Source organism: Carcharodon carcharias, chromosome 5 (assembly GCF_017639515.1).
Source record: "Carcharodon carcharias isolate sCarCar2 chromosome 5, sCarCar2.pri, whole genome shotgun sequence".
Lineage (NCBI taxonomy): Eukaryota > Metazoa > Chordata > Chondrichthyes > Lamniformes > Lamnidae > Carcharodon > Carcharodon carcharias.
In genome coordinates, this window is record NC_054471.1 from 181,592,905 (window position 1) to 181,619,094 (window position 26,190).

Below are 26,190 nucleotides of genomic sequence, written 5' to 3' on the forward strand. Positions count from 1 at the left end.
CCTGATGGCATGAGGGGCTGGAAAATTCCAGCCTTAGAGTCTAAAAGTCCATTGACTCTATGTTTTGAGTAAGTGTCAAACAGTGACAGGTATGAATTCCATAGGTCACATTTGTCTTGCTATGTCCATTCCAGGAAGTGTCCCAACCCTTGGGGTTGACTAATATGCTCCGTGGTGATGGGCGGGAGTCGGACCTGGTAATGAGCGGCCCACCAACATCCACCCCCGCCCTTCCAGCATGCCGCATAAAACGTCAATCAGTCAAATATTGTCCACCAGGAAGGTTTCCAGCCTGCAACATACATCAATGTGGCCTTTCCACCCAATGGGATTTGGAGGGTGGGCTGTCTCCATGGCCAAAATGAGGTCACAGCTACCAATTTAAAGGGGCACCTGGCATGGGACCAGCCACATGGCAGGAGATGGCAGATGAATTGAACAGGTACTTTGCATCAGTCTTCACTATACAGGATACAATTAACATCCCAAAAATAGCTGTGAATCTGGAAATGTAAGGGAGGGAGGAACTCAGGAAAATTAGTATCACCCGGGAAGTGGTACTGAGCAAATTGTTAGAGCTGCAGGCTGACAAGTCCCCAGGTCATGATGGAATTCATCCTAGGGTCTTAAAAGAATTGGCCAGTGAGTTAGTTCATGCAATGGTTTTAATTTTCCAAAGTTCCAAGATTCAGGAAAGGTTCCATTAGATTGGAAAATAGCGAATGTAACTCTTTTATTCAAAAAGGGTGGGAAACAGAAAGCAGGAAAATACAAGCCAGTTAGCTTAACATCTGTCACAGGGAAAATGTTAGAAGCTATTAATAAAGACCTTATAGCAGGGCACTTACAAAAATTCAAGGTAATCAGGCAGAGTCAACACGGTTCTCTGAAAGGGAAATCCTATTACTGCCCCTTCAATCTACTCTTGATCATCAGTAAAGTGATGGAAGAGGTCATCAAAAGTGCTATCAAGTATCACTTGCTTTGCAATAACCTGCTCACTGACGCCTAGTTTGAGTTCTGCTTGGGTCACTTAGTTCCTGACCTCATTACATTCTTGGTTCAAATATAGACAAAACAGCTCATCTTCAAAGGTGAGGTGAGAGTGAATCCCTTGATATCAAGGCAGCATTTGACGAGGTGTGGCATCAAGGAGCTCTAGCAAAAGTGGAGTCAATGGGAGTCAGGGGCAAAACTCTTTTGCTGACTGGAGTCATGCCTAGCAGAAAGGAAGGTTGTGGTTGTTGGAGATCAATCATCTCAGTTATTGGACATCACTGCAGGAATTCCTCAGGGTAATGTCCTAGGTCCAACCATCTTCAGCTGCTTTGTCAATGACCTGCCTTCCATCTTAAGACCAGAAGTAGGGATGTTTGCTGATGATTGCACCAATCATGACTCCTCAGAAACTGAAACAGTCCATGTTTAAATGCAGCAAGACCTGGACAATATCCAGACTTGGGCTGGTAAGTGGCAAGTAACATTTGTGTCACACAAGTGCCAGGCAATGACTGTCTAGCCATCACCCCTTAACATTCAATGGCATTACCATCACTGAATCTCTTACTATCAACATTCTGGGGTTTGCCATTGACCAGAAACTGAACAGGACCAACCAGATAAATACGGTGGCTACAAGAACAGGTCACAGACTAGGAATCTAGCGAGTACCTCACCTCCTGTCCCAAAGCCTGTCCACAATGTATAAGGCACAAGTAGGGAGTGTGATGGGATATTCTCCACTTACTTGGATGAGTGCAGCTCCAATAACACTCAAGAAGTTTGACACTGTCCAGGACAAAGCAGCCTGCTTGATTGGCACCCCATCCACAATTATTGACTTCCTCCATCAATGACGTACAGTGACAGCAGTGTGTACCATTTACAAGTTTCACTTCAGGAACTCACCCAAGCTTCTTAGACAGCATCTTCCAAACCCACAACCACTAGCATCTAGAAGGACAAGGGCAGCAGAGACATGGGAACACCACCACCTGCAAGTTCCCCTCCAAGTCACTCACCATCCTGACTTGGATATATAACTGTTCCTCCATTGTCACTGGGCAACATCCTGGAACTCACTGCCTAACAGCACTGTGGGTGCACCTGCACCACACGGAGTGCCATGGTTCAAGAAGGCAGCTCACTATCACCTTATTAAGGACAACTAGGGATGGGCAATAAATGCTGGCTTAGCCACATCTCGTGAATGAACAAGGAAAACAATTTATTGGAGTTTTTTGAAGAAATAGCATATGCTGTGGATAAAGAGAAACTAATGGATGTACTGTACTTACATTCCAAGAAGGCATTTGATAAGGTTCCTCATCAAAGTTTACAGCAGCAAAGTTCATGGTGTAGGGGGTAACATGTTGGCACAGATAGAAGATTGGCTAGCTAACAGGAAACAGAATGTAGGCATAAATGGGTAATTTTCTGGTTGGCAAGATGTGGTGTGCCACAGGGATCAGTGTTGGGGCCTCAACTTTTTACAGTTTATATAAATGAGTTGGATGAAGGAACAAAAGGTATGGTTGCTAAATTTGCTGATAATACAAAGATAGGTAGGGAAGTAAGATGTGAAGAGGACAGACAGAGGCTACAAAGGGACATAGATTGGTTAAGTGAGTGGGCAGAGATCTGGCAATGGAATATTTTGTGGGAAAATGTGAAATTGTCCATTTTGGCAGGAAGAATAAAAAAGAGGCATACCAAATAAATGGTGAGAGGTTGCAGAACTCTGAGATGCAGAGGGATCTGGATTTCCTAGTGCATGAATCACAAAAAGCTAATATGCAGGTACAAAAAGTAATTAGGAAAGCTAATAGAATGTTATTGTTTTTTGCGAGGGTAATTGAATGCAAAGGTAGGGAGGCTACGCTTCATAATAATAAAAACAGAAACTGCTGGAAAAACTCAGCAGGTCTGGCAGCATCTGTGGAGAGAGAACCAGAGTTAACATTTCGAGTCCATATGACTTCTTCAGGCCTAAAGAGAAGTAGTATTTTGCTTTTATGTTAGCGATTATGCTTCAGTTAGAAAGGGCGGTGAGACCACATCTGGAGTACTGTGTACAGTATTGGCCCCCTTATTTAGTGAAGGATTTAAATGCATTGGAAGCAGTTCAGAGAAAGTTTACTAGACTAATACCTGGAATGAGTGGGTTGTCTTAGGAGGAAAGGTTGGATAAGCTAGGCTTGCATCTGTGGGAGTTTATAAGAGTAAGGAGCAACTTGATTGAAACATTTAAGATCCTGAGAGGTCTTGACAGAGTGGATATGGAGAGGATATTTCCTCATGTGGGAGAATCTAGAACGGGGGGTCACTGTTTAAAAATATGGGGTTGCCCATTTAAGATAGAGATGAGGATAATTTTTTTCTGTCAGAGGGTTACGAGTCTTTGGAACTCCCTTTCTCAAAAGGCGGTGGGAGCAAAGTCTTTCGATATTTTTAAGGCAGAGATAGATAGATTCTTGCTTAATAAGGAGGGGAAAGTTTAGCGGGGGTGGGCAGGAATGTGGAGTTGAAGGTACAATCAGATCAGCCATGATCTTATTGAAAGGCGGAGCAGTCTCGAGGACTCAAGTGGTCTATTCCTAGTCCTGATTTGTATGTGTCAGGTGCAACTGAATTTTGAGTGATCAGGAAACAAGAAGGATTTTGTGGAGTGCAAAAATATTTGGCATAGGAATAGGTAAGTTTGAATTTTCTAATTATTTTGACAATTTTTGCAGAGGGTCAGCATTAATGACTTTTGGCAGGGAACACACAGACATGGCATGCATTGTAAGCATAAACATCATGAAAATATAGAGCAACTAACTCCTAATTATCTGTCTCCTTCCATAGATGGCCACCCATGTGGGATCCTTAGTTTAGTTAGAACCATAGATCAGTAGACATTCTTATTTTTATTCATTCATGGGATGTGGGTATCACTGGCTAAACCAGCATTTATTGCCCATCCCTAATTGCCCTTGTTCAGAGGGTGGGTCTGGAGTCACATGTAGGCCAGGCAAGGACATTAGTGAACCAGATGGGTTTTTATAACAATTGGTCAATTGTTGCAAATTGACATCATTAGGCTTTTAATTCCAGATATTTTATTACCTGCTGTGGTAGGATTTGAACCCAGGTCTCCAGAGTATTACCCTGGCTCTGCCAGTGACAATATCACTATGCCACCACCTCCCCCATAATTACAAAGGAACTCAGCAGTTACACTTGTGTGCTTCCAACTCAAACCCTGTCTTTACTTACAGACTCTAACTCTAGCCTACTCCTACTGACTACTGACTACAGGTAGCCCGCGCTACTCTGCTATTGAAAGCTAAGATTATGTGATCTTCCATTATAACATTCTTCTTAAAGGTATATTGCACGTCAGATTACCCCATCCCTGCCTCTTTACTCAGAAATATTTTGTACAGTTACAATTACAATTTATTATCAGAATGTCAAATTGTTTACAAATTTTACAAATTCAGTCTTTCTGGGGGTTTCCTTATGCGTGTAGAACGTCTCAGCTCTACAACTTCAGATGCTTTGTCAGGAACCTCTTTTTCTGGTGTTGTCCGAACATCAAGTTCTTCAGTGGGCATCTGCAAATCTATTTCCTCAACTCTTGCAGGTACAGCCGATCCTTCAGACACATCTGTGCTCAGTTGAGTTCTTTCAACAGGAGACATTGATGCAGCCATGAACACTGGAGGAATAATTACCTGATACTTTGTTTCTCTCCTCTTTATATGATCTATATGTCTCCATATGACTCGGTCTTCCACTTCCATGTGATAAGAAAGAGGTCCAGTCACTGCACCTAATTCACCCGATAACCACTTGAGTCCTTCTCCAAAATTTTTCACATATACCATCTCTCCTACAGTAAACTTTCTGTCATGCCTATGCCAGTCATGTCCAATTTTCTGACTTCCCTGACTTCCATCCACCTTCCCTCCTAAATTTGGCATTATTAAGGTCAATCTCATTCTGACACGGCGTTTCGTCAACAATTCCGCAGGTGTGACAACTGTTGTCGTGTGATGGGTGGTCCTATAATGGAAAAGTAAACATGCTAGCTTGGTCGCTATCGAGTCTCAGGTTAATTTCTTCATGCCAGTTTTGAATGTTTGAACCGTTCTCTTGGCCAGTCCATTCGAAGAAGGTTGGTAAGATGAAGTTTTTACCATTGAGGCTGATAAACCGTTGAAACGCAGCACTTGTAAGTGTTGTACCGTTATCTGATACGACCACTTCTGGTAATCCGTTGATGGCTGTCATGAAGCTATTAATGTATATAACACTTTGGACAATGTTTTTCTTTTAAATAGAGGTTTAGTCTGTGGGTGTGTCTTAATTGGATTAAATCCAGCTAGTCTGGGTGCTTTGATGGGTACTTTCCAGGAAAACCAACGTTGGTCTCGGCAAACACCACAAAAAGAAGCTTTCACAAAGGTGAAACAATTGTTACACTCATCCACCCTATTAGTACATTTTGACCAAAGAAAAGAGTTAGTTTTAACATGTGACTCATCACATCCATCACCCATTCGATGGGAGAGCACTGCTCTCCATCCCCACAGGGTGATGAGTCACATGTTAAAACTAATCTTTTCTTTGGTCAAAATACACCAATAGGGTGGATGAGTGTAACAGTTGTTTCACCTTTGTGAAAGCTTTTTGTAGTGTTTACCAAGACCAAAGTTGGTTTTTCTCGAGTAGGTAATACAAGGGTGCCAGTTCTGTCGTCAAATTAGGCAAGGAGCGTCCATAGTAATTGATCATCCCCAAGAATGATTTGAGTTTGGAGGTGTTTTTTGGTGCTAGCGCCTCTCTATTGGCTCTCACTTTTTCTTCAATTGGGTGGAGGCCTTATGAATCTACCCTGTGACTTAAATAAATTATTTCCTTCACTTGGAACCTGCACTTTTCTTTTTTTAAATGCGCTCTCACCTGTGAAAAATGTTTCAAAACTTCTTCCAAGTTTGCCAAATGCTCCTCTTTAGTGAGTCCTGTCATCAGACCGTCATCTAAATAAACAACAACATGAGGCAATCCTTGCAGTAAACTTTCCAGTGTTCTCTGGATTATGATGCATGCTGACGATAAACCAAAAGGCAAATGGGTACATTGGTACAACCCTTTGTATGTATTAATTGTTGCAAATTTTTGGGATGTCTTCTCTAACTCCAATTGTTGATAAGCATGAAACATATCAAGATTCGAATAGGCGGGTCCACCTGCCAGCTTAGCATACAGGTCTTCAATTTTTGGTATAGGGTGTCTGTCCAACTTAGCCAATTTATTGACAATCAATTTGTAGTCTCCACAAATTTGAACGCTTTGGTCAGGTTTCAGAATGGGAACTATTGGTATTGCCCATTCTGAGAACTGCACAGGTTGTATAACTCACAGGCCAGAATTTTTAGTTCAACAGGCGGGCCCAACCCAAATGAACGTAAAATTATGGGCAATGACATCAGGCAGGCATCCCATACGTGGATAAGAGGATCGCTCGCCTCTTCTCCTCCCCCACAATGTCATTAGCTTAGAAAAAGGATGCGAGGCGTTCAACATAATGAGACCAATCATCCACAGTGAGTCGAAAGAATCAACTCTTCCAAAGTGCAGCATGCTTTGAGGGAACTGCTTCGACGATTAGCACAGAAATTCAACTTACTGTGCGAGGTACGGCCTGATTTCGGTTCACTTGATTTCCTTCCTTGCTTTTTCTTGCTTTTTCTCTCGTTGCCAGTTTGTTGGATCCTGGTTCTTAGTTTAATTGGACTAATGGATCTGGGTTGCATGCTTGTTTTGGAATGACTGAGTTGGAACCATAGACAGAGTAGATCAGCAGAAAGTTCTTATGCAGAACACATTCTATTAATTTACAAAGGAACTCAGCAGTTACACCTGTGTGCTTACAACTACAAACCCTGCCTCTACATTACAGGCTCCAACTCTAGATTACTCATATTGACTACTCAGGTAGCCCATGCTACTCTGCTGTTGAATACCAAGATCATGTGATTTTCCATTATAACATTCTTCTTAAAGATATTTTACGCATCAGATTACCACAGCCCAGAACCGCCCCAAGGTTTGATGACAACTACCTCAGGGCTTTGCTCTAGGCTATAGCAGGCATGAGGTCTTAATGTTGGATGATGAGAAGAGAAGACCTCCCAGTATCACCGAAGCAGCCTGTATGGAGGTGGCTGCAGAGGTCAGCAGCATTGTTGTCATACCTAGAACCTGGAGACAATGCTGAAAGAGGCTTATTGATCTTTAGGATTCACAAGGCTGAGTGTGTCTCCACTGTGGACATGAGCATACACGGAAGGTATTGGGAAGGCTCTATCTGGTTAATGCTTTGTGTACTGTTCAGAAGCCTGAGGCAATATGATGCACAAATGACCCAGTCCGTGGCCCTGTGGCCTAAGTAAGGTGGTGTTGGGTGTGCTGGGAGGTGTGAAGTGTGGAAAGCACACAGGGTATTGGCTGCTAATCATTGTGCAGACTGTGTGTTTCTCACAGCGCATGAATGTGTGAAGGAATAAGTGTCCCTGAGAATCTAACTTGTAGCACTGTCACACCTCATTGCAGGAGAAGCAGGCTCACAATGCTTAGGAATAGAGCAGGACTGGAGGTGTTATGACCAAGCTGGCTGTCCTGACCCTGCTGGAAGAGGAGGTTCGGCAGCTGTCAGTAAGTGAGCGGAACCGTTCAATTAGTAGAGGCAACATTGTAGGAAGGCCTTGGGGTGGTGAGATTGCAAGGGGCACTTGCAAAAGTTGAAAGAGAGAGGTGTTAAAAGGGCCAGGGGGAGGGTGTGCGATACCTGGTATGCTGTTGTGAATTGTACAATGATGGTTTATGCATTCCAATGTTCTTAAGGATTGGCGAGGAAACCATGTGAGTTGTTTAATGCTAGCAAAGACTAATATATTATTCTGCATATATTGCTACCGTAGTTGAAGGTTCAGTCCTCGCAGATACCATGAAGGTGGAGAATAGCCATATTGTGTCCTTTATTGTTTGTCTCGTGCACCAGTGAACCATCGGCTGCTGTGACCACAAATCCCGAGTGACCCACACTAGCCTCTGAGGAAGAAGAGCAAGCCTTGGAGGGTGTAGTGTCACATCCTCTCCCTGCACCGGGCACCAACGCAGATATTGGCACCTTGGCAGGGTTTCACATGTTGGAGCATGGGGAAGCACAATCTGGTGAGGGCACATCAAAATCACACATGCAGCTGCCGGAGACTCTGGTGAACCAAGCCACGGGCAGTCAGAGGAGTGCCTCGGGTGATCCAGAGACGGAGTCCCAATTGGATGATGAGCCTCTGGAGTTGTCCGTAAGTTGGCAGACATGGCAGTTGCTGGATGCCCAGCACGAGGTACATGGAGATTCTAACCTGCATTCCATTGCCCTGGTTCTGAGCTCAGGGGCCCAGAGCCAGCGGGACGAGGAGCCTGGACTCTTAGCCAGCTCCTAGTCCCCCTCAGATAGGCAGGGAGGCCCAATCAGTCCTCATGGTGGAGGCTGAGAAATAGTTGCCGTTATCTGGAAGCACCTGTCAGGGCACTTATGATGGGGCAGCCTCTCCTCCGCCCCTCTGCCATTGGTACAGTCAACCTCTATTGCTGCAGTGACAAAAGAGCCTGCTGCCACTCAACAGGAGCCTTCTAATGTGGCGGGGCCCTCAAGGACTAACCCTCACAGGATGACCACCAAAGTCATCCACAGTAAGGGGGGAAATGGATCAGCAGTCTCTCTCTGGTGCAGCTAAAAGAGACACTACGCCACAGCACACATAAGAGCTTTAGAAAGACTCCACAGTAGACACATACTGGTTCACATAGATGCTTGTATCCCATGTATCATTGAGAAGGGCCATTGGCCATTTGTGAATAAACTATGTGCTTCATGCGAAGGTTGAGTAGATTCTTTATGGTTTAAGGAAATGATGGAACATGTTTCTTTTTATTCGTTCACGGGGTGTGGGCACCGCTGGGTAGGCCAGCATTTATTGCCCATCCCTCATTGCCCTTGAGAAGGTGGTGGTGAGCTGCCTTCTTAAATGGCTGCAGTGCATGTGGCATAGGTACACCTGCAGCGCTGTTCGGGAGGGAATTCCAGGATTTTGGCCAAGCGACAGTGAAGGAATGGCGATATATTTCCAAGTCAGGATGGTGAGAGTCTTGGAAGAGAACTTCCAGGTGATGGTGTTCCCATCTGTCTGCTACCCTTGTCCTTCTAGGTGGTAGTGGTCATGGGTTTGGAAGATACTGTCTAAGGAGGCTTGGTGAGTTTCTGAAGTGCATCTTGTAGATGGTACACTCTGCTGTTACTGTGCATCGGTGGTTGGGGAAGTGAATGTTTGTGGATGGGGTGCCAATCAAACCAGCTGCTTTGATCTGGGTGGTGTCAAGCTTCTTGGGTGTTATTGAAACAACACCTCAGCCAAGAAGTGGACAGTATTCCATCACACTCCTGACTTGTAGATGGCAGACAGATTTTGGGGAGTCAGGAGGTGAGTTACTCGCCACAGGATTCTGAGCCTCTGACCTGCTCTTGTAGCCAAAGTATTAATATGGTTAGTCCAGTTCAGTTTCTGGTCAATGGTGACCCTCAGGTTGTTGATACTGGGGGATTCAGTAATGGTAATGCCATTGAATGACAAGGTGCAATGATTAGATTCTCTCTTGTTGGAGATGGTCATAGCCTGGCACTTGTGTGGCATGAATGTTACTCGCCACTTGTCAGCCCAATCCTGGATATTGTCCAGGTCTTGCCGCAGTATCTGAGGAGCTGAAAATGGTGCTAAACATTGTGCAATCATCAGCGAACATCCCCACATCTGACGTTATGATGGAAGGAAGGTCATCGATGAAGCAGCTGAAGATGGTTGGGCCGAGAACATGTGGTGCATGCAGATTAAGAATAGTGTGTCAAGGTGCAGCAATGGTTAAGGGGTGAAGATGGTGATAGTGCTGACAGGATTTATAAATATCTTCTCAGTGTAGGTGAGAAATAGAAATGCCAGGAGTATAGGGAGCTCAGAGGTCTCGACTACGTGACCTACTGGAACTTCTGCCTTATTAAAGCCTCCTGTGTGTCACGGCCATGCATGAACTCCCACGCAGGCACTTGTACTTCTCTGTTGGGGGATTCTCTCACCTCCTCATCGAACACACCATCAGAGGAATGACTATTTTCTTGTGGCTCTTCTTCCTCCAGGACATCCTCTCTCTGAAGTACAAAGTTGTGCAGAGCGCAGTGCACAATGACTATCAGTGACACTCTGGATGGAGCATACTGTTAAGCTGATCCTGATCTTTCTGGGCATCAGAGCCTCATCGTTAGGAGCCCAATTGTGTAATCGATGATGGCCCCGGTTTTGCCGTGGTTTTTGTTGTATTTCCTCTCCGCATCAGTCCTAGGAGCCCTCTGTGGCATCATGAGCCGTTTGTTCAAAGGGCAGCGCTTGTCACCCAGCAACCAACCATCCAGGGCATCCGGTCCAGTAAACAGGCTTGACGACTGAGAATGTAGGAACCACGGCTACTGCCCGAGAACCTGGCGCAGATCTGCATAATTCTTTGATGGTGGTCACATACTAGCTGCACACATAAAGAATGATAGCCTTTCCTGTTTATAAATGAACAGAGCTGGCCTGCTGGAGCCTTTACGGTACATGTGTACAGTCTCTCGCTCCCTGAACCTTGGGGAAACCTGACATCGCTGCAAAGCCTCTGACTTATTCAAGTTGACTCTGGCGGTCCACAGAGAATGCAATGTACTGACCAGCCATTCAGAACAGTGGGGAGAATTTTCTCCCTGTTGAGGGGGTTGGACAGGAGCGGGCATGAGCGCGCAGCCGTTCGTCACCTGCGATCGTCTGCGCGCCACCATTTTATGTGGGCAGGCCAATTAAGGCCCGCCCACGTGACACGCACCCGGAAGCACTGAGCACTCCCTGTGCAGGCGTTGGGGGGGGTGGTGGGGGTGGTAGGCTGAGTTGGGCCCTGTGCTCTTCCGTGCATGTGCGCGAAAGAGCACAGAAATCTCCCTGAGGCACACAGTTCCCTTAGGGAGGTTAGTTTGATTTTTGAAAATTTTAATTAAAAAAAAACTTTTTAAGACATGTCCCCTTGTGACAATGTCACATGAACTGGGAAATGTCAATGAATTTTATTAAAAATTTTAATTAAACTTTAAAAACCTTCATGAAACGTCATCCTGCCCATGGATGAGGTTTCGTGATAAATGCAAATGCTTCCTGGGCTCTTCACCTGCCCACCAACCTTAAGGTTGGATGGTCTGCTCAGTTAATTAGTTTAATTGCTGTTTAAATGGCCTTAATAGGCCTTTGACAGTTCGGCAGACATTGACTCTGACTCTGGTGCGCGCCCGCCGAACTCAAGGTCTGAATGACACACGTTGACGTTGGGACGCACGCCCAAAATGTCATTTTACACTTTGGCGAGCTGAGTCCCCGCTCGCCAAGCCGAAGATTCTGGCCAGTGTATCGGTAAAGACCAGACTGATTCCTGGGATGGTGGGACTGACACATGAGGAGAGATTGAGTTGATTAGGGTTATATTCGCTGGTGTTCAGAAGAATGAGGGGGGATCTCATAGAAATCTATAAAATTCTAACAGGACTAGACAGGGTAGGTGCAGGAAGGATGTTCCCGATGGTGGGGGAGTCCAGAACCAGGGGTCACAGCCTGAGGATATGGGGTAGGCCATTTAGAACTGAGATGAGGAGAAATTTCTTCACCCAGAGAGTGGTGAGCCTGTTGAATTTATTACCACAGGAAGTAATTGAGGCCAAAACATTGCATGTTTTCAGGAAGGAGTTAGATATAGCTCATTGGATGAAAGGGATCAAAGGATATGGGGAGAAAGCAGGAGCAGGCTATTGAGTTGGATGATTAGCCATGATCATAATGAATGGTGGAGCAGACTCAAAGGGCCGAATGGCCTACTCCTTCTCCTATTTTCTATGTATGTTTCTATGTATAAAGACCTTAATGCAGTAGTGGCTAGCAGTCTGTGTAATGTCACTGAGGTCTCCACAGGCTGCTTGAATGATCCAGTAACAAAATAATTCAGTGCCACAGTGACTTTCACAGAGGTTGGCGTTGGATGACCACCCACTCAGTTGAAAATGATCTCCTGCCAGCATCTCAGAGAGAGAGGTCACTGTGTTTCTCAATAGCCTGAGTCTCCTCTGGCACTGTGTTGCAGACATTTGAAGGTAACTCCTTCTCTCCCTGTATGCTCAAATGGGAGCAAAAGGCCTTGTTCTGCGCCTCCGTGATTGCATCCTGCCTTCAGCAGCCTCTCCTCTCGAAGGTCTGCCACCATCATGTAGCTGCAGTGCATCCTGCCCCTAAACATCTGGCCTTCTCCCTCGCCTTCTCAATCTCCTCCTCACTGGAAGATGTGTCTCCCATGGAGACTACTGTCCCCATGTTGGTCAAACAAAACAGGCTGGAGTGCAGATGAGGCACTAAGTGCACGAGTCTGCAGGCTGATATCAGCCTTCAAGCACCTATGGATTCTGCTTAATACCCATCTATTAATAATAACTGCTAACACCACTCCCAGCAGCCTGCACTGCTGAAGTCAAACAGAGAACCGCACTACTGCCTTTAAATCTGTCCTGACATTCTTCCCACACTCTGAACATACTTTTGCAATCAGCACATTTTATGGCGGTCAATTGAACTCCTAATCAGCTTTAACGAACCAACAATTGAAAATTAGAATATGGTGCACGTGCTCCCGATTTCTAGGGTTGCCAGCCGAATGTATTGTTGCTTTCCAGCATGATGACATTGGGAATGCGACCCGATATTGTCAGGCCTGATAATTCATTGGCGCAGGTGTGGGACAGTCCCGTTTTCCTTGTGTATTATTCAGCCCATGGTTCAGTTTTGAATTTTCCAGAAGCTTGGTTGTCTGTGTTGAATGAGCAAAGGTCACCTGAACCCTTCGCAGCCATATTAGCAGTTCATCAGTGTCCATTCTAAATAAATAAAAGACACTTCCAAAAGTTTCCATACGAGCAGTCTATGTGTAATGTTATGAATATGATATGCCTTTGCTGGGCGTGACACAATATACTGCAAATGCTGGAAATCTGAAATAAAAACAGAAAACACTGGAAATTCTCAGCCGGTCAGGCATTTGTAGAGAGGGAAACATAGTTAACTTGCTGGATTTTGCCAAGACGGCTGGGATTCTGAAGTCAGCCTTGATTCTGGGTCATGAACCCAAAGTGGCTAAGGGGAGGATGTTAACCGTGATCTGCCTGGAGGTGACCAATTTCAGAAGCCACCTCCAGAAGCCCATCCAATTAAAATGGCTGCAGTCGAGAGAGCTAGTAGGTCCAAAAGGAGGGCCTGCAGTGATGTTCAAGATGGAGGCACTCTCTGAAGAATTATAAAGGTAAGTGTGGGCACAGATGCTAGGCCACCATGGTGGCAAAGAGGCGGTGGGAGGGGGTGGGCGATGGATTTAAAGGAGGCCTCGCTGGCCCCTGGCCTGGTGGTGGAAGGCCATCAAACAGTTAGCCTTTGGTCTCAGTGGAGCGGCCCAATCGCCATCAGGAAGATCCCAGCAGCCTCACCAAATTGCCCCCAAGTGAGCATTTAATTGAGCTGAATTAACTCACTGCTACTGCTGATTGGGTAGCTGGAGCCCAGCCATCAGTTCAGATGCAGGAACATGTCAAGGAACAGCCCCTACACAATATTTTTGCTCCCAGTCTTACCTCCAAGCCTATCTTTGTGGGACCAGGAAACTTCAGCCCTATGTTTTAAGTAGTTTCAGATGCTGTTGAGTATTTTCAGCATTTTGTTATTATTTAACTTAAAAATATTTCTGAATCACATTGTGACTAAAATATAATATCTCAGCTATACTGGTGCTATTGCTTTAGAATTTGCTATTAACCCTGCCTTCTTCAGCTGAGTACATCTGCAGTTTGTTGCAAAGGTATTTGTCTCATGCCTACAAATACTTAATCAAACAATGTAACATTCTCGTCACACGAATGCCAGGCAATGACCATCTTCAACAAGAGACAATTTTACCACCTCCCATTGACACTGAATGGCATTACCATCACTGAATCCCCCACCATCAACATCCTGGGCGCAATCATTGACTAGAAACTTAACTGGGTCAGCCATATAAACACTGTGGCTACAAGAGCAAGTCAGAGGCTGGGAATTTTGCAAAGAGTAACTCACCTCCTGACTCCCCAAAGACTGTCCACCATCTACAAGAAACAAGTCAGGAGTAGGGTGGAATACTCCCCACTTGCCTGGATGACTGCTGCTTAAGAAGCTCGATTCCATCCAGGACAAAGCAGCCTGCTTGACTGGTAGCCCATCCACTGCAATAAACATTCGCTCCCTCCACTACCGACGCACAGTGTCAGCAGTGTGTATTGTCTACAAGATACACTGCATCAACGCAACATGGCTCCTTCAAAAGCACTTTCCAATCCTGCAACGTCTATCACCTAGAAGGACAAAGGCAGCAGATGCATAGGAACACCACCACCTGCAAGTTCCCCATCAAATCACACACCATTCTGCCTTGGAAATATATCACAATTCCTTCACTGTCGCTGGGTCAAAATCCTGGAACTTCCCTCCTAAAAGCACTGTGGGTGTTCCTACAACACATGGACTGCAGCAGTTCAAGAAGGTAGCTCACCATTACCTTCTCAAGTGCACTTAGGGATGCAATAAATGCTGGCCTAGCACCGACACCCACATCCCATGAACGAATGAAAAAGAATATGGTTGAGTTCACTACGTCTGCACTGTGGGTAGTGCAGAGATACAGAGCCAAATGTACAGTTTGATCAACCATAACAATGTTGCATGTAAATGTCAGGATTTAATCCTCAGATCTAGCCAGAAAGCAATTACATCAGTGCCTGGAATGTTGAGGTGCTCTTCATCCTGAAGTGCAATTGGGCTTTTGTATTCTACCAATGATCAGATTGAACATTATATGGTACACATCAATTCTTGTAAATCTGGGTCTCCATACTGTGGCCCTGAGCCCTGGTGATGCATTCTTGGAAGGACAAGCAACTCAGTTATATTTGTGTTTACATTCCTTATTTGTTGGTTGGCCTGTTTAATTTTGTCGATTTGTTTGTAAATTCTTAGTGCTGTTATTGGTGGATAAACCCTAAATTAGAAAAACAGATTATTTGGTCATTATCACATTGCTCTTTGTGGGATCTTGCTGTGTGCCTATTGGCTGCCGTGTTTCCAACATTACAACAGTGACAACACTTCAAAAAGTGTTTCATTGGTTGTAAAGTGCTTTGAAATGTCTGGTGGCCATGGAAAGTGCTGTAAAAATGCAAGTCTTCTCTTTTTTTAAAACACCAAGATCTATCAGTATCAGCAGCTTGAGATATATAGAAACGAATGGAAACAGGCTACAGAGAATGGAGCCAAGAGGGGTGGCACTCCATGTGTGCATGCTTTATGCCTACATTTTAGTTGTAGAACAGGCTCAGTATGGTAGACTTACCACTTTTAACTGTCAAAAGCTGAATTGACACAGAAGACCCTGTAAACAAACAGAGCACAATACAAGGAGAAAATAAGCAAAAAAAATCTTTTAGGTCATCTGGGCTGCTAATATTACTATACATGAAGGTTGCCGGACAAAAATGGGCCAACAGTGGTATAAAAGAATGAAAAGTTTGTCAGTGATCAAAGAGTTAAGATCAACCAGAAAGAAGATCAAGAAGTAGAAGGAGAGAGAAAGAGATTAACTATAGAGTTCAGCTAGGTAAAGGAGTTGGCAAGATCCAAGAACTCCAAAATTACTCAATAAATTGTGAATTGGATAAAGTTAAATATGATTTTCTTTGAGTTAAAACTTATTTATTAACATACAGTGCACTCTCTAGCTGTAACACATAGATCCAGCCCACTACGCCAAAAAAAATTGATATTTCTGCCTAATATGACATTGGATGGCAGAAGGATTGGAATGCTTGCCTTTATCTCTTGTTGTGCATAATCAGATTTGTCTGAAAACAGTGAGTGAAAAGTATGTAATAGTTCTTTAGATTGTTGTTTCCATATAGGGGATAGCTGAGCTGCTAAATTAATCTTATTTCATTTTGGAGTTCTTTCTGCTTTCTTGAAAGCAAAAAAAAATCTCCTCTGGGCTGGTAATCTTAAAAAGCTGAACACTGTGTTTTCAGTTGATCTGACTAACTGCCTCTAGTACAACGCCTGTAACTTATTATGTTTTGATTGATTACTATTATCACTATTCACATTTCCCTATGATCTGGCCAACTGTTTGAATAAGTAAGGTTCCAGTTTTCTCCCTGATTACTGCATGGTAACAAACTAAAAACTGACCTTCAACATATCTGAGCATTAAAGCTCAACAAGCAAGTCAACAGCCTGTATCATATCATGGACGTATTTTTTATGAAACCCTAAATATGGAGCTCTTGGTGTAATTTTTTAAAATTAAATAAAGCTCATCTGTACACCAGCCTTAGTTCCCATTTGAATTCCAACTATGGCAATTCTTCAAATCAGTGACAGAAATTATGGAATCAATCCAATTAATAGATTAACAGCAGAAGCAAACTCTCTACAATAGATCTTGAACAAAATAAATCTTCACTTTAGATAATAGATGAGCATTGCTTCACAAATTTCAATTGAGGATTTATTTTTAAAAAGAACTTCATCTCAGAAACTTAAATATTATATTTAATTAATTCAAAACATACAATAAAGGAAGGCAGTATTCAATTTTGCACACCAAACCTCAGGAAAAATATTGGCCATTGAAAGGCTATATGGCAGCATTTTGGGAGAAGAGAGTTCCAAATTTCCACTACACGCTGTATGAAAAAGTCTTTCCTGAGATCACCCCTGAATGGCCCAGCTCTATCTTTAAGGTCATGCCCCTTGTTCTGGACTCCCCCCACCAGAGAAAATAATTTCTTTCTATGTACTATCAAATTCTTCAGTCACATTAAAAACCTTAGTTAGATCAATCCTTAACATTTGATGGAATTGTCTAGAATAAAACCCTTATTCTCTCCACATTGGGCTTTCCTTAAGTCCAAGATGTGAACCTATATGTTCGTTTCTGCCAAAATGGCTCACAACTCTAGGATCATCCTGGCATGCAAAAATATACCCAGTTTTTTTCTCCAATACGAATAATCTCTTTAAATTCCTCTCCTCTGACCCCTTCATCCTCGCATCCAACAACATACAAGAAGTTCATGGATTATTTTGTCATTAAGATAAAGACTATCTGTCCAGCTGTCAGTGCTGTATCCTTTCATTCCTTTTGTCCAGCAGGCCAAGCTTCTTTGTTTTCTTTCCCCCATGCCTCAGCCACAAATTTGCATCTTCCTCTAGCTTATCTCCTATCAAGACTGACGTTCCATTGCAGTACGGAGAGAATACTGCACTGTCAGAGGTGCCATCTTTTGGATTAAATATTAAATCAAAGCCCCATCTGTCTGCTTGGGTGGATGTAAAAAATCCCATGGTAGTATTTTGAAGAAGAGCAGAAGAGGGCATCCTGGCCAAAATTAATCCCTTAATCAAAATCACAAAACAGATTATTTGAGCAATATCACATTGCTGTTTGTGGGAGCTTGTTGTGCACAAATTGGCTACCACACTTCCTACAATACAATAGTGATTAAACTTCAAAAGTCCTTCACTGGCTGCGAAACACTTTGAGACATCCGCTGGATGTGATAAGCACTATATAATTGCAAGCCTTTCTTTTTTTCCTCTCCTCTTGTCATGAGACCCACTTCCTGTTCTCTCAACCTTAGTCCCACTAAACTGCTGACCACCCAACTTCCCACCTTACCAATCATGCTGGCTGATATTGTTGATGGTTCCTGTCTCTTACGCTTTCAAATCTACCAGATTCACCTCAACTTCTTAAAAGAGCAACCCCCACCCCACCTAGTGTTTGCAAATTACACACCATCTCCAAACTCCGTTTACTCTCCAAAGCCCTTGAACAAGTGCCTCCCAAATCTGTGCCCATCTTTCCCACAACTCTTTGTTTGAATCCCTCCAATCAGGTTTCTGTCCTGTCACAGAACTCAAACAGCTCTAATCAAAGTCACAACTAACATTCTCTCTGACTGTAACTATGGTGCACTATCTTCCTCATCCTTCTCAAATTTTCTGTAGCCTTTTACATGGTTGACTACACTACCCTCCTTCAATCATTGTTCAGCTTCGTGGGATTTCCCTTGCCTGGTTTCATTCTTATTCCTCCAGTCTTAGCCACAAAATCTCATGTAATGTGTTACATCTGGAGTCCCCCATGATCTATTCTTGATCCCTTCCTACTTCTCATCTGCATTCTGCCCCTCGGCAATCACATCTGAATACCTAATATTGGCTTTCATATATAAGCTGACAACATCCACCTCTATCTCACCATCACCCCTCATAAATTGAAGTTTGTCAATGGCACAGAGATTGATGGTATAATAAGTAGTGTAGATGGAAACAAAATTATAAAGACACTGATAGATTAAATGAATGGGCAAAACAGTGGCAGATAGATTTCAATGAAGGCCTGTGTCAGTCATCCATTATGGAGCAATAAAGGATAGATCAGAGTATTACTTAAATGGTGAAAAGCTAAGAAGAGTGGAGATCTAAAGAGCTTTAAGGGCCTTTGTATACAGATCACCAAAGTGTAAGTCATGTATGAAAAATAATGAAAAATGGCTAATAGAATGTTAGACTTTATAACTATAAGGCTGGAATATAAGGGTGAGGAAGTTTTGCTACAGCTATACAAAGCCCTAGTTAAACCAGATTTTTCTTTGTATCCATTCATGGGATATGAGCATCACTGACAAGGCCAGCATTTATTAATGTCGAGAAGGTGGTGGTGAACTGTCACCTTGAACTGCTGTAGTCCATCTACTGAAGGTACACCTGCAATGCTGTTAAAAAAGGATTTCCAGGATTTTGACCCAGTGACAGTGAAGGAACAGTGACTTGGAGGGGAATTTGCAGGTGGTGGTGTTCCCATGTGCCTGCTGCCCTTGCCCTTCTAAATGGTAGAGACCATGGCTTTGGAAATTGCTGTTAAAGGAGCCTTGGAAGGAGTGCAGGGCAGATTCACCAGAACGTTACTTGGTCTCCATGGGTTAGCTATTGAGGAGAGATTACATAAAATAGATTTGTTTTCTCTGAGATTATTTGAAGATTTTGGATACTGAAAGTAATTTATAGAGTAGGTAGAGAGAAACTCTCTGCTGGCAAGCGAGTTGAGGACAAATAACATAATCTTAAAATTGGAAAAAGGCCTTTCAGGTGAGAAGGTAGGTCAGCTTCTTCATGCAAAGAATAGTAGAAGTGTGGAACTCTTTCACACAAAAAGATAGCTCAGTTAATAATTTGAAATCTGAAATCGCCAGATTTTTTTCTGATAGAAAAGAATATGGAGCCAAGGCAGATGGATGAAGTTAAGAAAAAGATCAGCCATGATATCATTGATTGGCAGAAAAGTCTTAAGGGACTGAATGATCAACATCTGTTCCCTCCACTTCATCTGTAATGTCAGAGTCCTGGATGAGCCCCAATGTGCTGAATTAAAAATTAGAAAGATCAAAGCCATTGTCTTCTGCCATCACCACAAACCCTATTCTCATGCCACTGTTTCCAATCACTCACCTCCAGGCCACTGTCTCAAGCTGTTACAGACTGTTTGCAGCCTTGGTATCTTATTTAACCCTGAACTGAGCTTTCAACTCCATATCTTCACCATCACATCCAATGCCCACTTCCACCATGGTAAAATTATCCATCTCTTCCCTTGCATCTGCTGCAGAAATATTTATCCATGCTTTTGTTACCTCCAGAGACAATTATTCCAATGCTCTACTGACCTCCCAACTTCCAACCTACTTAAACTTGAGCTCATCCAAATCTCTGTTACCTGTATCTTAACCTGCACCAAGCTTTTGGTCACCCCTCCTAGAATCTTGTCTTTTGGCTCAATGTCAGTTTTTGGCTGATTACACTGCCATGAAGCACCTTGGAATGGTTTCCTACATTAAATGCACCAGATGACTGCAGATTTTTATTGTTGGAGTTGCAACTGAGGATCATCATCTGAAAACATTTCTGCGCTAAACTTATGCTGAATTAAATGTGAGAGAAAATAATAGGATTGGAGATTGCTTCTAAAAAGCTTTCAATCCAAACATCCAATCAATCTGATTGATCCTGATAATTTTGAACGATGATGTTCTTGGTTTTCAAAACCAGCATGTAAATACTTATAGGGTTGAGAATGCATTTTGATCTCACCATTCATTTGGTGACATTTGCCTTCCACTGTGTATGCACCTATCTAATGTGCATATAATTGGTTTTGTCTTTAACACCCGCTGGCCGAAGTAGTGTCTTTGCCAAAACGACGGCTCGTTTGTCTGATAACGCTCCTGTGAATCCTTGGGATGTTTTCCTATGTTAAAGGCACTACACAATTGCGAAGAAGAGTCATATTCGACTTAAAACCTTAATTCTGCTTCTCTTCACAGATGCTGCCAGACCTGTTGAGTTTTTCCAGCGCTTCATGTTTTTATTACATGAATGCAAGCTGTTATTGAGCGTGGAAGTGCTTTAATAACATTTTTTAAAAGTTTTAAGCTTGGAGAGAAACTAAAGTGAAAAAGTGACGTTAACCCAAACGCTTCATCGTCTGGCAGAAAATTGTCACCGCTTTTAAATGCTAATAATAATTTCGAAGCTCCTCTACCCTGTCATTCACTGAATACTGGGCTGGGCGCTGCCTGGCCCAATCACCCTGGGATCTCTGTCAGAGCGGAACCTCCCCCAGCCTGAGCGGTGAGTTCCCGATCGGAGCCGAACCTCCCCCAGCCCGAGCCGAGGGTTCCCCATCGGAGCCGAACTTCCCCCAGCCCGAGCCGAGGGTTCCCGATCGGAGCCGAACCTCCCCCAGCCCGAGCCGAGGGTTCCCCATCGGAGCCGAACCTCCCCCAGCCCGAGCCGAGGGTTCCCGATCGGAGCCGAACCTCCCCCAGCCCGAGCCGAGGGTTCCCCATCGGAGCCGAACCTCCCCCAGCCCGAGCCGAGGGTTCCCCATCGGAGCCGAACCTCCCCCAGCCCGAGCCGAGGGTGCCTCATCGGAGCCGAACCACCCCCCAGCCCGAGCCGAGGGTTCCCGATCGGAGCCGAACCTCCCCCCAGCCCGAGCCGAGGGTTCCCGATCGGAGCCGAACCCCCCCCCCCACCCCCAGCCCGAGCCGAGGGTTCCCGATCGCTGTTCTGTTGAGTGACACAAGAGGAGAAATGGCGCCCAACGATCCGTAGAGCCGGAGCAGCCGGGAGACAAGGGGTTGACAGAGGAAAATGGTGCGGACTCGGCGGAACTCGGTGCTGGATTCGGAGCTGATCAGCGGCCGCATCTCGTCCAGGACCCGCTCGTCTCGCTCCTCCGCCAAACACGACGACAATAAGCGGGTAAGTGTAGGCCCGGCTCCGATTCCCATTCCCTTTCCAATCCCCCCCCCCCCCCCTCCTTCCTCCTCTCCCCCCCCCCCCCCCCCCCCCTCGCTTGTTTAGCCCGGTCGGTAACTCAGGAGAGTCCGGGGATGTGAAGTTGTGCCCGGGCCGGGCGCGGACGCTCTTTTGTTTCGCCTTTTAGTTTTCCCTCAAAGCGGCGGGGGGTGGGGGTGGGGGGGGGGGGGGGGGTGGTGAGGGCCGTGACAGTCCGGGGCTCCGTGGTTACGGTGCCATATGCCGGCCTGTCTGACGGCTGTTATCCTGAGTGTTTTCCGTCTCTCTGTCTTTTGTGGGGGAAAAAAAGTCTTTGTGTGTTTTCCAATAAGAATCCGTCTGCGGGGGGGGGGGGGGGGCGGGGAAGGGACAAGGAGGCGCCATCAGCGGCCAGCTGCAGAATTACAAATAATAATAAAACTTCAAATCTGCTTTAAAACCGAATCTCCTCCAACTTGTAATTAATTATAGAGCGCGTTCAGAATGTAAACATAGATGTCTTTCCTATTTCCTGCCAGCTCTGTTTGTGTGGTGGGCTGTCGAAATGATGTGGTTTCACCGGTTTTTTAGAGGCTCGTCAGACGGAAATATACCCCTTCTGTTTTGAAGTTTAAAAGAAAAACCCTGTGACCATCTATTATTTATACTTGCGCCGACATGTTTTCGTTACCTTTTAAGAGGTTTTGATGTTGGGTAGATGCCAAGAGCAAGGAAGTTAATACGATTTAAATGCCCTTACGGACTTTGAAACTTCTTCGTCAGCAAGAGAATGACATATTTTGTCAGGTTGTGTGGGTTTTTGTCCGAAGCTTTTGTCAACCAGACACTTGGAAAATGCATCTCAGAATGGTATCTCAATTTGGTATCTTAAGGTCTGTTCCTAATGTTGCAATGGCATCTTAAGATAAGGTCTGGGGTCCTAAAGGAAGTTGCTAAAGGGTTTTGAGTCCTAAATTGATCTATATTGTTAACTTTGGAAAGACAACTGGAGCTATTTCACTCGCACTGCTGGAAAGTTCAAATGTCTTAAAACATATACTTGATATTGTGTCTTCATATAAAATATTTTACACACTATAAATAAAATAAGGGTTTAGGCTGTTATCTATTAAAAACAGTTCTATGATACAGGCATTTAAAGCTATATATTTATTAAATGGTGTCTTGTCCTTGGCAAAGATGAATGCCAAACCAAAAGTTTAAATATGGTTCCTATTAGTATACAATATTGACAAATATTTCAGTGTAAAATATGTTCCAAAGTACAACCACAGCCATGTAAGCAAAAGCTGAGCAATGACTCTTTTTCCACTTTTAGTGGAACTTCTCTTTGCTCTTCCACCTTCTGTCTGTCCTCCTCTTTCTGGGTCTTTGCCATTGCCTTCCAAATGTTCTTAAAAGTAGCAACCACTGTCTCAACCACTCCCTGTGGCAAAACATTTCTTATGGCATAGAGTTACATGGAATATACAGCACAAAAACAGACCTTTCAGCCCATGCTGGTATTTATGCTCTAATTGAGTCCTCTTCCATCCTTCCTCATCTGCCTTTTATTAACATTACCCTCTTCCCATCTCCCTCATGCTTATCTAACTTCTCCTTAAATGTATTTAAATGCATATTCACCACAACTATCACCTGTGGCATATTCTATATTCTTAGCCCTCTCTGGATAAAGAAGTTTTTCTGAATTCAGTATTTGATTCCATGGACTCCCTTACATTGATGGCCTCTAGTTTTGCTCCTCATAAGTGGAAACACCCTGATTCTACTTCATCAAATCTATCATTATTTGTGAAGACTTCTAACAGATCGCTCCTCAGCCTTCTCTTTCCTGACGCATATGAATAACCTCTCATTCCTGGTATCATCCCTTGTCAATCTCTTTGCACTTACTCCAGTGCCTTTATATCATTTTTATAATATGCTGACCAGTACAGTATGCCCAAGTGTAGTCTAACCAAGCTTTGATATGTGTTCCAACAATCTTTTATGTAAAGAAATTTCTCTTCAATTCAATGACAATTTTAAATTGATGAGCACTCATCTCTTACTCCCTAAAAAAGGAGAAATCACTTTTTTTTATTTAGTCTGTTGAAATTTTTTTTTCTATTAACTCTCTGCTTCGGTGAAAATAGTCCTAATTTTGTGCATCCTTTCCTGTAAAAGTAACTTTCCATCCCCAGTATCATCTTAGTGCAGCAGTACTGTGTATTTTCTGTGGCCCCAATAGGGTTCCTACAACCTGCATATAGAACTTTGATTGTGGCTTAATCAGTATTTTACATATAATCATATTTACCTATTTATTCTTATACTCTATGCCTTGCTTTATAAAACTCAATACTCGGTTGGCTTTTTATGGCTTTATCTATCAATCAGTACTCATTTTTAAGAATTATGTATTTCAACAAGTGGCTCACTGTTCATCTATATCCTTCAGTGTCTTTTCATTAAATGTACACGCATTCCTTATTTTCTCCCAAAATATATTACTGTGCACAATTCCACTTTAATTGCATACACCACCTGCCTGCCTAACCCCTGTATGTTTTCTTGAAGTATTTTAAAGTCCTGCTCAATATTTGCACAACCTCTTAATTCTGTGTTGTCAGCAAACAGTTTTTATACCCAAATACAAGCACCTAAATATATAGAGGACAAAAGTGGACCCAACACTGACTCATGGGGTGGATCACTTCTGTAAGTTTTTTTTATTAACCAGATCTTTATTAATTTGAAATCTGGACTACAAAATAAGTACATTGGGCCTCAATTTTATAAAGATAATATCTTATATACATTGATTATTTTACTTTCCAATTTAGGTTGAAATTTGGAAAAAAAAGTAATGGCAATGACAATATGAAATGGTGTGTTTCCCTCCCCACCTTTCTCAGAATCTGGGGACTAAATATTACAAATGGTAATCAGTCATCTGTATTAGAATAGAACAATTCTTCAGTTGCCTAGCTCTAATAAAGGCTTTTATATAATTATAGAAGCATCATATTATATCTAGTAAAACACACTGGTTCATTCAAATAAACTCTTTTTCATTTCTTTTTACTAACATTCAAGGCAGGATTACATTGTGCTGTGTTGTTCAGTGAGCATTTGTGTGTGGCTTCATTGATGTGGATGGAACATAAGCACGTAATGTGTAATGCATTGCCTCCTCCATCTGCATGCTGCGTGTCCATTATGCATTCAGTGTAATTAACTCAAATTAATACCTGATGCATATAGAAATCAAAAACCTGAAATGGATTTCTGTTCATAGCTAGAAAGTACAGCATAGAAACAAGTTTTGCTATCCATGTTGGTGCCTCCTTCATCTAACCCCATCAACATACCTTTCTATCCTTTTCTCCCTCATATGTTTATCCAGCTTTCTCTCTTTCTCTTTATTAATCTATGCTAGTTGCCTCAACTACTTCCTGTGGTCACATGATTATATCAGTAAAGAAGTTTTTCATGAATTCCCTATTAGATTAATCAGTAATTACATAATAAAATATATATATATATAAATAAATAAAACAAACCCTTCCATAATCTTAAAGATCTCTATCAAGTCTCTCCCCACCACCCCCCCACCCCCAATCTTCTCTCTTCCTTTGAGAATGGTGCCCCAGCCTGTTCAGTCTTTTCTGACCTCTCATTCTAGTAAATCTTATTTGCACCTTCTCCAGTGCCTGTATATCCTTTTCATAATATAGAGATTAGAACTGTTCACAATGTTAGGTGTGGTCGGACTAAGGTTCTGGTTAAGTTTAATATAACTTCTGCTTTTCAATACTACACTCTAGAAATGAGCAATAGTTCTTAGGTTAATAAGGACATCTTAAGAACAGTGTCACAACTTTTAGTGATTTGTGTATCTGTACCCCTAGATTCCTCTGCTGTTCTATCCATTTAGATACTTATTCTTGCTACCAAAATGTACTACATCAACATCGCTTATCTTGAAGCTAATTTGTACAAGTCTACTTAATACCTTCCCATAATTTGTCACAGCCCTTGTCTCTTAATAATACACCCAAATTGAAATTGTATTTCTGAGTCCAAATTATGTAAGTTGTGAATAACCATAGTCCCAGCACTAATTCCCAACTTTTGCCAGTCTGAGTAACTATCTTTAATGCCATTCTCTGTTTTCTGTTTTGTCGCAAGTTTGCTATTCATTCTGCTAATTGTCTTCTGATTCCACATGTTCTGGCTTTAGCCATGAGCCCGCTGTATGGTACATTCTCAAAGACCCTTTGAAATTCCAAATACAATTTTGTCTACTACATACCATTGCCTATCCCTTCTGTTACTTCAAATAATTCAATATGATCAGTCTAAGACAATCTCCCTTTTGAAATCCTTGCTGACTATTCTTCATTACGTTTTCAGTTTCTAGATTTTTTTTTATTGCCTCCTTTGAGTAAAGATTCCATTATCTTTCCTATCCCCAACATCCTAGAATTATCTAATTTGGACAAGAGAACATATCTGAAAAGTAGCCCAGAAGTGCCAAGCAATGTTGTACAAAGTGAGAGAGTGGGATTAGGTGATCTGTAAAGAATAATTTGATCTT

The 26,190-nt window shown here is 43.1% G+C and overlaps 1 protein-coding gene across 5 annotated transcripts in view; it reads left to right on the forward strand.

The window, feature by feature from the left end:
* Nucleotides 1–21,358: 21,358 nt before the first annotated feature.
* Nucleotides 21,359–26,190, forward strand: part of atad2b (ATPase family AAA domain containing 2B) — a 183,018-nt gene continuing 178,186 nt past the window's right edge. For 3 of the 5 annotated variants that reach the window (XM_041187558.1, XM_041187560.1, XM_041187559.1), the window contains exon 1: nt 21,360–21,569. In XM_041187558.1, the coding sequence (XP_041043492.1) occupies nt 21,459–21,569 (111 nt within the window). In that variant the 5' untranslated portion in view covers nt 21,360–21,458. Of the gene's footprint in view, nt 21,570–26,190 lie in introns of all 5 variants that reach the window. The other 2 variants (XR_005942985.1, XR_005942984.1) reach the window with 1 other exon arrangement.